Source organism: Pongo abelii, chromosome 1 (genome assembly GCF_028885655.2).
Source record: "Pongo abelii isolate AG06213 chromosome 1, NHGRI_mPonAbe1-v2.0_pri, whole genome shotgun sequence".
In the NCBI taxonomy this organism is placed as follows: Eukaryota; Metazoa; Chordata; class Mammalia; order Primates; family Hominidae; genus Pongo; species Pongo abelii.
Window position 1 is genome coordinate 83,188,940 of NC_071985.2, and position 14,226 is coordinate 83,203,165.

A 14,226-nucleotide genomic window follows, 5' to 3' on the forward strand; every position below is an offset into this window, starting at 1 on the left:
GTCCTTTTCTACAGAAACGAATAACTTTGTATATTCCTGTAGTGGTTCTGTTCTCACCGCGTCCCCCCTCCCCCCCATTTTCCTCGTTACTGACCATGTTTAAAGCTGCTTAGCGGTCTGGCGGAAAGTGGGGGAGGGGGGCAACGTGTGTGTTTGTGTATGTGTTTGTGTGTGTGTGTGTGAGAGAGAGAGAGAGAGAATGATGGGGGCGGCGGGGGAGAAGCCCAATGACAAGTGAGACGCATCTAGATGCAGGTGTTTGACTCATTGGCGCTGAGGTTGTTCTTTCGAATGCATTTCCCCTCCATAAAACGGTTCTCCTTCGGTCTTATCCTGAGTTTGTAATGCTGTGAGTCTTGTGAAAAGCCTGGCTGGAATAAAGGAAGCTCAGAGGGAGCTGATTAATTAAATGAACTGGTTTTCTGGAGGTGGAGGCTAGAGGACTGTCTCCTTAATTTCTTCCCTAGAGAAGGAGGGGGACCCAGGGCATTCTCTATGTGGCTCTCTGGAGGGTGCAAAGAACTGGAGGTTGGGAAGGAGATGGGGATGGAACCTTCACTGGTTGTGGAGTTTAGAGCCTGGCTCTCTCTTACTTGGTATCATTTGGGGAGTGGTCCCAAATGATAATTAGAAAGCAGAAGAGCCTTTCTAATAGGTGCACTCCCCGCTCCCTAAAAGATAATTTGCAGAGAGATTTAGAGGCATTGGGCTTCTCCCCAGCATCAAAGTCACTGGTCTAGCTGGGTCCTCTGTATCCTCCCCTCCTTTTTGGTGAACTTTCTCCCCATTCTCCTGGGGTCAGTAGATGCTCTTGTTCTTAACCCATTTCCTCACATGAGGATTCCAATTCCCGTAGGGATACGGGGCCTTGGGGTGGCCAGCCCTGAGAGATTCACAAAGCAGCCCTGCTGAAAGGAGTGGGATGGGGGTGAGGAAGGTCTGGATAGCTTGGACTGGGTCAGAGGCAACCATTCAAATCACGGTGGGGGCAGAATGATGGAAGAAATGGAAAAAGGGGTCAGAAAGGTGAGGACAGGATGGGGGTGGAAGGCAGGAGAGAAAAGAGAAAATAGTACCACATGAGAAGTTTTGTCACCTCTAGGGTCACCAGCCAGAAGATCTGGACAAAATCAAGGCACTAGGCAAAGGGGAACAAGCTTAAAATAGCTAAAACAAGTCATGGAAAGGGGGTAAAATACATTTAGCAAGAAAAGACAAATACCCCATTTCCCTTAGCTTCAGAATAAGATTCTTCATTGCCTAAATATTTTTCCCATTTCAAATGAAATGCCCCTAACATTGCCGTTGCCCCACTGCTGGGTTTAGGCTGGGGGAGGCACCCTCAGCAGAGTTAGCCTCTTCTTTTGGCTGCTTTGAGTTCATCCCTCCCACATTATTCAGATATGAATCATCTCTAATTTCAGGGTTTGGCTGATCCATGCCACCCTGCTCCCCTGGCCTCCCAGTGCCTTCCACTCCCACCCTCACTGATTCTTCACATCCTTAATCTGCCTCTACTCTCGGTTATCAGTATTCTTAGGGCACTTAGTCCTTGAGCCTGTATCACAACAGCACTGAAGTCAGCCAGGCATCGGGGGGAGGGGTCCCTGAGTCAGAGGTGCTCTTACAGACACACTGGGGTCTGCCTAAAAGAAGTACTCTGGGGGTTTGCAGGGAGTGAGAGAAGAAGGGAAACATAGAGCTCTCTTTAGATGGCTCACAGCTTTTTATGAAATGGAATCATATCACTGGAGGGTACTACAGGAATTGTAGTTCAGCCCTCTCAGTTTATAGAGATGGAGTCCTAGAGAGGCAATATGCACATAGCATGTTCCTGATTGATTAGGGACTAGATCCCAGTTCTCTCAAACCCCAGACCAGTCTCATTTGCCCTCTCCTAAGCTGCCTCTCTGGGTTTTTTGCTGGAGGGCTTTTTGTTTTATTTTTGTTTTGAGGGAGGCGATGCTTTGGCTGTGCCTTCTGCCACCTGCACCTGGAGAGGCTGTTCTGCTTGGAATCAGGCAACAGGTTAGTTATCAGGACCAGCTCAGCTGTCAGATGGCTGGGGATTCTTTGCTCCGAAAGTGAGACTGACTCGTGGGATCCCATTGATCATCCTCTGCTCCCTGCTCCTGCTTTCTCCTCATCCCATCACTGCTGTCAGAGGTGTGGACAGACAGGCTGCCTCTCAGCCTCAGCAAAGTAGAGGAGCAAACAATGGCGGCTGGGGAGGGGAGGGAGGAGACAGAAGCAGACAAGGAGGAGATGAATTCAGACTCATTCTTCGCAGCGAACCATGAGAGGAAAGGTGAGAAATTTTAGTCCAGCCCAATCAATGAATTCTCTTTTGAGGGGGTGGTAGAAAGGAAGGGAGACAGGGAAGAACAGATTAAAAATGAGACAGAGAGCCAGGAAAAAAACCACATTCATTCTTCCTCTCCCTCCCTTTCTCTCCCCACCATCTCTCTCCCACTCCCTCTCTATTTCTTCTCCTCTCCCCTCTCCTCCTGTTTCTCTTTTTTAATGCAAGCTGAGCAATTTCTAATCAACACTTCAGTTTTTTCCTCCAAGCTCTAGCAGCTTCTTCCTTGTCTTTCATTACTAAAATTCTGTATTTCTTCCTGTTGTGTATTTAGCCTCATGATTCCTTATTGCCATTGTGATGTTGCTTCCTGTAATATATTGGTTTTGTTATTGTTGCTGTTGTTGTTGTTATTTTGAACAAAACAAAATGCTTACCAGCTGCTATTTTAGCAACAGGTGCCATCTAGCAATAAGACTTGAAGGAGGGTTCACTCTGTCTTTGTTCCTGAATATGGGTGGCGTTTTATCCTTTCCTGGCAGCAGACGCTGTGAGAAACGCTGGAGCTGTGTCGACACTCTGGGAACACACTCCTGGAGCAAGCGATGTGTTTTCCTGGAGGCTTCTTTGGGTATCTCTATGATAAAGATTGCTTGATGGATTAACATTTCTTTTTCTTTTCTTTTTTTTTTTTTTGAGAGACAGTCTCACTCTGTCACCCAGGCCAGAGTGCATTGGCACCATCTCGGCTCACTGCAACCTCCGCCTCCTGGGTTCAAGCAATTCTCGTGCCTCAGCCTCCGAAGTAGCTAGGATTACAGGCACGCGCCACCACACCTGGCTAATTTTTGTATTTTTAGTGGAGTCAGGGTTTCACCATGTTGGCTACGTGGGTCTCAAAATCCCAACCCCAGGTGATATGCCCGCCTTGGCCTTCCAAAGTGCTAGGATTACAGATGTGAGCCACCATGCCCGGCCCTTTATTAGCATTTCTTTTGGTTTCACTTGTTTGTCTATTCTACAAGCACATACTAAATTCCTGTGATTTCTAAGTATTATAATAAGTGCTGAGAATGAGGCACTAAAAGACATAGTCCTTGCCCTCAAAGCGTTGTCAGTCTAGTCAGTGATTCAAATAAGTTTTCAGCTATGCGCACTTGTTCATGCCTGTAATCCCAGCACTTTGGGAAGCTGAGGCAGGCAGATCTCTTTGAGCCCAGGAGTTTGATACCAGCCTGGACAACATGGTGAAACCTCATCTCTACAAAAAATACAAAAAAATTAGCCAGGCACGGTGGCTTGCACCTGTAGTCCCAGCTATCCAAGGGCCTGAGTGGGAGGATTGCTTGAGTCCGGGAAGTAGAGGCTGCAGTGAGCTGAGATTGTGCCACTGTACTCCAGCCAGGGTGACAGAGTGAGACCTTGTCTCAAAACAAAAACTGAAAACCAAGTTTTCCAGTCACTTTGTCATGGTAATTAAAGGTCCTTTGATGAGAGCCACACCCCTGCTGTGAGAGCATGGAGGAAGCACACTCAACCCAAACCAGGAGTGGTGCAGCAGCTCTGAAACAAATTCCCAGAAAACGTGATAGCTGAGTTAAGATATTTGTTCATGAATAGTCAGTGAGTGACTTACTCCTATGTCCCAGAAGTTATGCTGGGGTTGATAAGATGAATAAGTCATAGCCCTTGCTTTTAAGGTACTCAGTCTGGTGGTGGAGACACCAGTTATGGAGTAGCATTGTGCAAAAGCAGTGATAAAGATCTGTACTCTGGAGTGCCTTGAAGGGCCCCCAACCCAGCCTGCAGTGGGAAGGGAGGTATCAGGGAATGATCATTAGTTGGTCTGGTTTCATGTTCAGGTAGACACCTGGTGACTGAAGGATAGGCTTGGGTGTAGAGAGTTAAAATGTTATTAGCCCTGGAGAAAGAAGAATCACTTTTAGAGACTGCTGACACCTCAACTTCCGTTATCTCTTTTCCTGTCCTGTATACCTTCCAATTTCTTTTCCTCCTCTGTTCTACTTTTCTCCGTGGAACTTACCTCGTTCATCTTCTTTCCTCACTTTAGCACAGCTCTTCCAGCTTGGCATTGTCCCCCAGCCTGGATGCTTCTCTGTGGACTAGGAGAGGGAAGTTATTTGAATATCCTCATCACTGTTTACACTTTAGACATAGGAGTATTCTGGGTGGCTAGTTTATATAGAATTGAATATCAGTATGAGTAGTCTTGCACTACTCGCACTACAGTGCAAGTACCTAGTGCTTAGTTCAGTGTTAGTAGTATTAGTATCAGCACACAGTTAGTAGAAAGACCTGAGAGCTGAGAATTAGGTTCTAGTCCCACCTCCTCCATAAATCACTATATAACCATGGGTTTGGATCTTGGTCTTAAATATTGAGCAAGGTGATTTTTAAAGTTAACTTCAGCTCTAAGATTCTAGGGTTCTGAAATTTTCCCCATTAAAATTTGATGAGTTGTAAATGAAAGCTAAAGAGTGACAGGTACATGATTCCTTTTATAATTTACCCAGGAAGAGCCATCAAGGGAGACCCAGTTTGTTTTTTTTTTCAGACTTTCTCAGACCATTAATGATTGGAATGAAAAACGCCAGGTAGAAAGGAAGAGCTCTTCCTCAAATTTTCAGAAGAACAAATGGAGCTGTTGCTGGACAGGACAGGTTCTACTCTGAACAATTAAATGTGGTCATATTGGGAACTGGTAAAGTGAGGCAAGTACTTTGGACGAGATGGGATGAATCTTACTCCAGCCAATCTGGTCCTAGAATGTCCCTTCTAGTCCCAAATTTTTGTTCTGGGACTCACCTGTTCACCCCTTCCAACTATTTTTACTCTTATGCCTTCTTTTTCCCAATGTTGTTCTCACTTATTTACATGCTATGATGCTTTTCTATGTGTTAAGTGGCTTTCATAGACATTATCCCATTTGATCTTGCCAAGTAAGTAAGGCTGGTGTTACCTACCTGTCCTTAAGAAGACCAAGGCTCAGAGGAAATAAATGACTTGTCCAAGCCCATGATATCTTACTGGTAAAAAGAATAAGAGATAATGTCACTGCCTTAATATGACTCGGTTATTTGAAGTGCTTGAATTCAGGGAAACATTTTTTTCTGGTTAAGGTAGATCGAACTGTAACTCCTGATTTAGGTGAACATACATGGTGTCTATTATGGGGCATTGGATATTGAGGCACAGAGTTTATAGAACTCAGGGAAATAGTACAAGAAAAGTGAGAAAGAATGGCAGATAGTTTTTCGTAATGAAATCCTAAGATCTAGTGGGAAAGGAGCGAATGAAGAGGACTCCAGCAAAGCACATGAGAGCAGAAGATGTGCCCCAGTGACAGAGCAGAAACTGATGGCACATCAGAGCCCATCTGGGACTAGGGGCTGCTGCTGTGCTCTCAGGAGCCACACAGGATGTAGCTACAGCATATGCATGCTTAAAGTCTCAGTCTTCAAGATAGTTTTTGGCTTTCTGAAAATGAAAGAAGGTGTTTTGGATGACTAGAGTTCTTTACAGGCCAAGGAACAAGGAAGAACTCAGAAGAACATGCTGCTTCCTCTATTCTCCTTCAGCATGCGGAACCCTACAGAAAGTGGTGCTGAATAATGAGTAGGGCCCTTGCATTCAGCTGAGACCCTGTATCATCGCTCCTTCCATGCCCTTGGCTCACCAGGAGGCAGCGTGTAGGGGGGGTGGTGAGGCTCAAACTGACCGGGATTTGAATGCCAGCTTAGGATTTTATCTTTTTTGTTGTTGTTGTTGTTGCTTTAATAATGGAAAGCTAACCTACCTTATAGGGTTGTTGTGATAATTAAAATTAAATTATGTAAAACTTCTAGCACAATATTTGGCACACAGTAGGCCCTCAATACTTATTATGAACCCAAACTAGATGTATTTGTCAGTAATTTTGATGCGGAAACAAGCAGTGCCCAAATCTCAATAGCTTACAACGTACACTTAGTTCTTGCTCATATTATATGAGACCTGCAGTCAGCTGTGGGTAGCTATGGACTGGCTAGCTTTGATGGGGTTGGCTCAATTCCAACTCTCTTCTTACTCTAAGACCCAGGATGAAGGAGCAGCCACTATCTGAGCATTTTGTTCTCACAGTGGAGGGCAAATGTTCAAGGGGGTCAGGGCAAGGGCAGAGCCAAACCATACAAATGCCTTTAAAGCTTCTGCTTGGCCATATCTATGGCACATCTGCTCACAACCCATTGACCAAAGCAAGTCATGTGGCCAAGCTTAAGTCTACGGGGTGGTAAGGTGCCTACAGGGTGCCTGCAGGGACCAGTGCAAGGATAGGGAGGAAACAAATCATTGGGAGTAAATACTATAATCTGTCAACTGGGTTAAATTATTCAACACATGTATGGAGTACTTACCATGTATCAATCTTCAGAAGTCTGCAGAGGGAGCTTGTTACTAGTGGGGGAGATAGATGGCTAAATAAGAAATTCTCAGGGAAAGTGATGTGATTCTTTGGGGTACTGTGACTGCTGTAAGAACAGGAAGAAGCTTCTAGGGGCAGTGATAGCTGAGCAAGTCCTGAAGGATAAGTAGGAGTTGGCCAGAGAAGAGTGGGATGGGGGAAGGAGAATCTGCAGAGAGAACAGCCTGTGCAAAGGCCAAGAATCAGGGGAGGGCATGATGTTTTCTGAAAACTGAAATACTTTAGTATGGTTAGAGTATTTAGTACTGTAGGAAGAATGGAAGGTAGTGGCCCCATCTGAAAGGAGCTTTTGTGCTCCTGAAGGCTAGAGGGAATCTTTTAAGAATCAGAGCAAGAGAGTGGTACAATCAGATGTGCATTTTAGAAATATCATGTGAACCTCAGTGTGGAGAGTAGATTAGACATGGACAAGGCTTGTAGCAGAAATCAACTAGGGGACACTTGCAGAAAGCATGGCGAGACACAATGAGATCCTCAACTCACATGGTACAGTGAGGATGAGAGAACTGGACAGAGTGACCAGAGGTGGAGGACATAGGACTAACTTAGATGGATGTGGTGGTTGAAGGGGAGAGAGTGTCAAAGTGCCTCCAAGTTTCTGGCTGGGGAATGCTGGAGATGCCATTCATCAACATGAACTAACACAAGAGGAGAAATGTGTTTTGTTTTGTTTTGTTTTGTTTTGAGACAGGGTCCCACTCTGTCACCCAGGCTGGAGTGCAGTGGCATGATCTCAGCTCACTGCAGCCTCTGCCTCCCAGGTCAAGCAGTTCTTGTACCTCAGCTTCCCAAGAAGCTGGGACTACAGGCACACATCACCATGCCCGGCTAATTTTTGTATTTTTAGTAGAGACAGGGTTTCGCCATGTTGGCCAGGCTGGTATCGAACTCCTAGCCTGAAACAATCTGCCTGCCTCGGCCTCCCAAAGTGCTGGGATTATAGGTGTGAGCCACCGCATCCAGCCGGAGAAATATGTTAAGGAAGAAAGATGAAGGTTCCCCTCCCTCCCTTCCCCCTCCGTTTCTACCTTCCTACCGTCCTTCCTTCCCATTTAAAGTATAGCCTAAGCTGCTATAACTAAGAGATCCTAAAATATTGTAACCCACACAAAAGAGTGTATTTCTCTCTCCTGTAAGAGTCCAAATCTTTGGGGATAAGCCTACCATTTCCAACACGTAGCTTCCGAGACTGCTCATAGCCATTTCTCAACAGGAAGGGGCAAGAAAAGTAGAGTTCCAGGGCAAGCCACTTGTTTTGAGAGAAGTGGCCCAGATGTTACACACATCGCTTCTCCTAACATACCTTTGTCCTGAGCCTAGTCACATGGCCACACTTAGCTAAAAGAGAGGCTAGGAAATATATACTACTTGGCTGGCCAAATTAAACCTGGGAATTTCTATTACTGAAAGGAAGAAGGAGATGGTTAGTGTCTCCATCTACAGATGGATGAGTTTGAGGTGCTTGCATAACATCCTGATGGACAGTGAAGTTGTATATTTGATTCTGGAGCTTAGGAAAGAGATCTAGACTGGAGATACAGATAACAAGTTGGTAAAGGCTGATGAGAGCTTTGTTAGAGGAGTTTTTTCTTGTCTAAGTAGCTGTTCCATCCCAGAAGTCTGACCCACTTGGAAACCAAGACAGTTTTCAAAGTACCTCCACATTGCAGGGTAAAGACTGACTTCTTTTAGTACTGCTTTGTCCCATTGGAACAGCGTGTAAGCCAGCTAGACATCACTTATGAACTCATTTCAGATCTGTGGAAGATGAGGCAAATGAGACAGAAAGAAAATGTTTCTAGCTTTTACCTACACAGTGATGGCAGAGTACAAGAAAGGATGGCACACTTGGACACAGAGAAAATATGCTTGATGAATAGCAAGATTTGTGTAAACAAACACCGGAGTTATTGGCAGCAAATAATAACTATGCCATGAGCAAAAATCCACCTGGGCAGTGGCAGCACTGGTATTTACCATGGCTCTTTGGAAAAGAGTGACCTATTGCTGCTTTTGAGACTCTTGGGGGGAAAACATATGAAAACACTATCATGTTTTTAAAAATTTCAAGATGGTACATCTGGTTACCCTAATCCTAAAGTGGATTGAGCAATCAGGTATACCATGGTAACAACGAGAAACTGATTCTGGCCAAATTAAGCAGGAAAGGACTTTATTGGAAAGAAGTTGATTAACTCACAGAGTCAATGGGAAAGCTGGAGAATGAGGCTCAGAAAATAGGCAGATTCCAAGGCAATGTCTACTATTCTTGGTAAAGCTTTTTTATTTTAGTTTTTTGGGTTTTTTTTTTAACACAAGTTTATCAAGGCGATGAATAGTTCCTATTTCGAGAAGAAAAAAAGATTCAAGCTGCATCTTCTTTGTCTTTATACTTTTAGCCTTGTCTTTAAATATTTCCCAAAATGTTTTATTCTCATCCCGACAATGCTACTAAGGGCTGAACAAGCTTTCTTTCCTTGTCTGAATTATGACCAAACCTAGAGGAGATGTTTACTCATCTCCCTATTCATCTCCTACACTTAAAAAACCTGCCCATTGGTTGTTCCTAAAAAGTATCTTAGGAAATTGGGACAACATGTTAAAACTGTAAAAACAAAAGATGAATGTCTTAAAGAATACCTATGTTGACCAGCTTGGCCAACATGGTGAAACCCCGCCTCTTCTAAAAAAAAAAAAAAAATTAGCTGGGCATGGTGGTGCGCACCTGTAGTCCCAGTTACTTGGGAGGCTGAGGGAACACTCGAACCCAGGAGACAGAGGTTGCAGTGAGCCGAGATGGTGCCACTGCACTCCAGCCTGGGTGACAGAGAGAGACCCTGTCAAAAAAAAAAAAAAAAAATACCTAACTTGAAGGCAGGCAAAGAAAGATTTGTACAGTTTGGGCATTGCTAATCTGAAAATTTGAAATCCAAAATGCTCCAAAATCTGAAACTTTATGAGTACCTACATAATGCCAAAAGTGGAAAATTCTATACCTGATATATTTGCTTTCTGATTGTTCAATGTACACAAACTTTGTTTCATATACAAAATTATTAAAAATATTATATAAAATTACCTTCAGGCTATGTGTATAAAGTATATATGAAACATAAATGAATTTTGTGTTTAGATTTGGGTCCCATCCCCAGGATACCTCTTCATATATATGCAAATATTGCAAAATCCAAAAAAATCTGAAATCTGAAACACTACTGGTCCCAAGCATTTCAGATAAGGGATACTCAAACCATATTGTCATACTGAATGAAGAAAGAATCTGAAGGCCAAGGTATGCTGAGGAATGGGCAATTCTGAGGTCAAATCCTGCTTTTGGTACTCGAAGAGTTAAGGGGTGGGTGAGCATTATACAATATTTATAAAGATGCCTGTCTCTAATGATGATAATTTTCCATGCCCTTTAGCAGCAATCTTTGTTTCTCTAAAATGGGGCTGTGCTTATAGATCTGCCTCCCAAAGATGCTGGCAGGAATAGCTTACAACTAGTGGGGGAAAGGAACTTGCTTTGAAAAAAATGAAAGTGCTAAAAATAAGAATAGCATTGCCTTAGAGTCTGTGTTTGTTATTCTTGCAAGAACACAGTTCATCATATATAGAATCGTTTTCTTTACATGAGAATTGGGGCAGGACCTTTTTTTTCACATACAGCGAGATATTGTCTGCACTTGAAGCTGATCTTCCCTAGCCTGGTGACAAGGTACCTACACCTGGAGATTAGCTGAGATGGGGGCTGCTGCTCTGAGCTGTCACTCTTCACTCTACCTTTGGGCAGCTTTCCTAGTTATTGGCCAGAATCCATTCTCTGAGCTGGGGACCACCTGCTAAGAAAGGCCCTTCAGACTCACAGGTTCGGTTTTCATTCATTCATTAATTCATTCCACATTTTTTAGCTTCACCTATATTCTTTGCCTTTGCTGTATACTACGGATACAAAGTCAACCAAATCCTGGCCCCTGCCCTCAGGGACCTTATAGTTAGAAATGAACTTTATATTGAATTTCTCAAGATGAGGGACTGGTCTTTTAAATCTGTTTTGCCAGAACTTAGCATAGTGTTTCAAAATATGTTTTTGGTTGAATTAAAATTAGATAGTCAAGGGTGGTTTTCCTGGAGGTCAGGGCACCAAAACAGTTAAAAGAATAGTCTGGTGGTCTAAGAATGATGCCTCCCTCCTCTGCAAAGCAGAAAACCACCTGTGGTCTTCAATTCTAGTGCTTCTTTCAGTGAGGAATTCTTAAATTTTTTTTTTTTTTTTAGATTTAGAAGGTCTAATTTTTACAGGTGTACTCTCTACAGTATAATTCTTTACCTTGCTTCTTCACTTCTTTTCCTCTCTTTTGCTCTCTCCCCTAAGGTGCCTCTCTCTAGTTTTCCAGAATACCTACTTTAGTTTATAGGATGAAGCACAGGTTCTTTCTGCACCTCTGTAAATTTCTTTATAGGAGTTTGAAACTCAAGTCCCATATGGTGTTACCAGTGCCTGGACTTGGAGGCCCAGCCTTCCCGTTGTACCAGCGTGTGCTTGTTTATGTGTGGGCAAGACCCTTTTTCAGTGCTTTTCTATGTCAGCCTCCCAGGAACTCCTTCAGTTACATGGCCTGATATTTGCCCAGGAGGAGGGGATAACATACTTATAGTCAAAGGGTTGGAAATATTTCAGTATGGCTGGAGCATACTGGGGGCCATGTCAAGGAGAAAGCCTTATATGCCATGTCAGGGTATTTCAGTTTTGTCCTGGAGGGAATGGGGAATCGATGGAGGCCTTAAAGCAGGAACTGATGTGATTGATGTGTGTTTTAAAAACAGTATTCTAGAAAAATATGGAGAGTGGATTGGGTTGGAAGTAGGAAGACCATTTAGTTGGCTATTCTCAAACCCAGGTGGTGGTGAGGACCTGTGTAAAAGGATGGTGAAGATCTTTGGAGCCAGTCAGTCTAGGTTCAAACCTAAACTGTCACCTGCTAACCTTGAGATGTTAGGCAAGATACATACATACATACATTCTCTGAGCATCAGTCTCTTCATCTATAAAACAGGTGTAATAACAATGCCTACTTTATAGGATTTTGAGAGAATTCATTAGGATACTACATGAAAAGTGCTTAGCACAATCCCTGACACACAGTAAGCATTTTACAGCTATTATCTAGTAGCAGAAATAGAAACTTGATTTAAGGGAGTGACAGTGGGAATAGAGAAAGATCAAATTTGAGAGATATTTAGACTTAGCGACCAACTGAATGTGGTCAGGGACAGAGAGGAAATTATCAAAACTAAGATTTCTATCTAGGGCAATAGATTAAGTGGTATTTTGGCAAAAGAGCGAGGGATAGAGGAAGGATGAGTTTATAAAAAAAGAGCTAGGGTGGGAAAAGAGGAGATGATGAATGAGGTTTAGACATGTTTAATTTAAAGTGTTTGTTAAATATGCAGATGAGGCTTAAGGGAGTTGGGGGTGTGAGACATAACTGGTAGTTGGAACCTTGGGAGTAAATCAGATTTCTTAGATCAAATGCACAGCTTATCACTACAAAGAGGCTGAAAATGTTTAATTTATCTGGAATTCAAATGTATTGTTACATATTCTTATTAGCCTGTATAGACTCCAGCATAAGAAGTACTTGTTGTTGGTACCTGGTTTTTGGCATCTGACAAGTAGGAAAATTGAAAAACAAAAACAAAAACTCTAAGAGGTAGGACCCCAGCTCAGGATACTCCCCTACTCCCAGGGCAGACCTCTCAGGAATGGGAGCCAGAGAGAGGGTATCTCCAGGTCAAACTTCAGTGTCCACAGGGGACTGGCAATCCTAGTCCCCACCCAAATTAGCTACCAGTTCTGAGGGGCCTGATCTGTGGGGGTCCCATGAGAGGTATTTTTTGCAGTTGGATGGATAGCAGAATCACAGTTTCAGATTTGAATCAGCCATGCATGAAGGTATAGGAAACAATACCCAACCCTCAGGAGAAGGGGCTGGTATTAGGGTCCTAGACAAGCAGGCCAGAGTTCAGGGCAAGGGTTCAGACCCAGTGGAGCAACTGGATTACAAATCAGGATACCAAGGTGGAAAAACAGTCTCTAAATAAGGTAAACACAGGTTGAGAGAAAGAGATGCTGCCCAGTGGTATAGGAAACCTAGACACTCACCAGGGATCCAGGGTTAGGGCCAGAAAAGCAATTCTAGATCCTACCCTCCAGTGGGAATGGAGGTCCTGATAAACTTGGTCAGGGCAGTTTGGGGACTGGATGGCATTCATCTCAGAGTTTGAAACCTGTAGTGCGGAAGCAGGGATTGGCATTTTTACTTTTATCTCCAACACTTCACTCTGTGGTTCTCAAAGATCCAATAAATTCACATTTACTTGGAATTCTAGTCCTGTCTTCTCCAGATCTACCTTTAGCTTAGAGTCCCATTGTGCCTGTACGTGTGTACATGTGTATGCATGTGTGTACACACATGCAGGGTTACTCTCTACTTCTGAGTTCCAGGAGGTGCATAAGTGATGTGCAGTGAGGAGCATACCCAGGCACTGTAACTATTGAACTCCTAATGATGTATTCTAGCATTCTTGTGCAGTTTTTGCCCTGTACACACTCGGCATCTGACACCTTGATCTCTGTACTTGTGTAGCTCTAGGTTTGTAGCTTCACAGAAGTCAGCAGACTGCTCTTGATAGCCTCAGCAACGTTAGCAACTACATTTATTGAATGCTCACTATATACCAGGTATTATTCTAAATACTTAGGATACAATCTTACTTAACCCTCAAACAACTCCATAAGGTAGTTACTGTTATTCTGGTTTTGCCAGCGAGGAAACTGAAACTCATCAGAGTTGAGTAGTTTGCTTGAGGTCATGTAGAGCCTGGATTCTTACTTAGGACTGACTACAAAATCCATGCCTTTAAGTATCATGCTATAAAAAGGCAGATGTTTCTGAGAATGTATTTTTTATTTTAATTTTTTTGGAGCATGAGTTTATGTTTATGTCATAGAAGCTAAGAATTGACCAACCTCTATTAATAATTGATTAAGGGAGTCCAGTGGCTTGCTCAAGTGGCTAATCTCATTAACAGAGAACAGAGCTTGGAAGGAGGTTATTCTTAGTAATTATCTAATGATCAAAACCCCAAACTTTCTCTCTAAAAAGATAAATAAATCTCACTACACTTTTGTACAGCACCCACCTGGGTGACGAAATGGTCTGTACACCAAACCCCTGCAACACACAATTTACCCATGTAACAGACCTGCACATGTACTCCTTGAACCTAAAACAAAAGTTGGAAAGAAGAAAAAAAGAAAGGCTAGGAAATGTGATTTCCCAAGCAGCGCCAGAATAGCAGTGGAGCAGAAAAGAGGTGTGGTCAAGCACACAGCCTTGTATGGGAATGGTGCCTGTGAGTGGTTATCCAGCCTCAA

At 43.3% G+C, this 14,226-nt stretch overlaps 1 protein-coding gene across 15 annotated transcripts in view; it reads left to right on the top strand.

Annotated features, from left to right (window-relative positions):
* ILDR2 (immunoglobulin like domain containing receptor 2) overlaps positions 1-14,226 on the top strand; it is a 61,989-nt gene that overhangs the window by 236 nt on the left and 47,527 nt on the right. For 3 of the 15 annotated variants that reach the window (XM_054526143.1, XM_054526163.1, XM_054526168.1), the window contains exon 1: positions 2,035-2,308. The exons of 5 other annotated variants lie outside the window; for them this stretch is intronic. In XM_054526143.1, the coding sequence (XP_054382118.1) occupies positions 2,218-2,308 (91 nt within the window). In that variant the 5' untranslated portion in view covers positions 2,035-2,217. 7 more of the 15 variants (XM_054526152.2, XM_054526117.2, XM_054526170.2 and 4 more) reach the window with 4 other exon arrangements.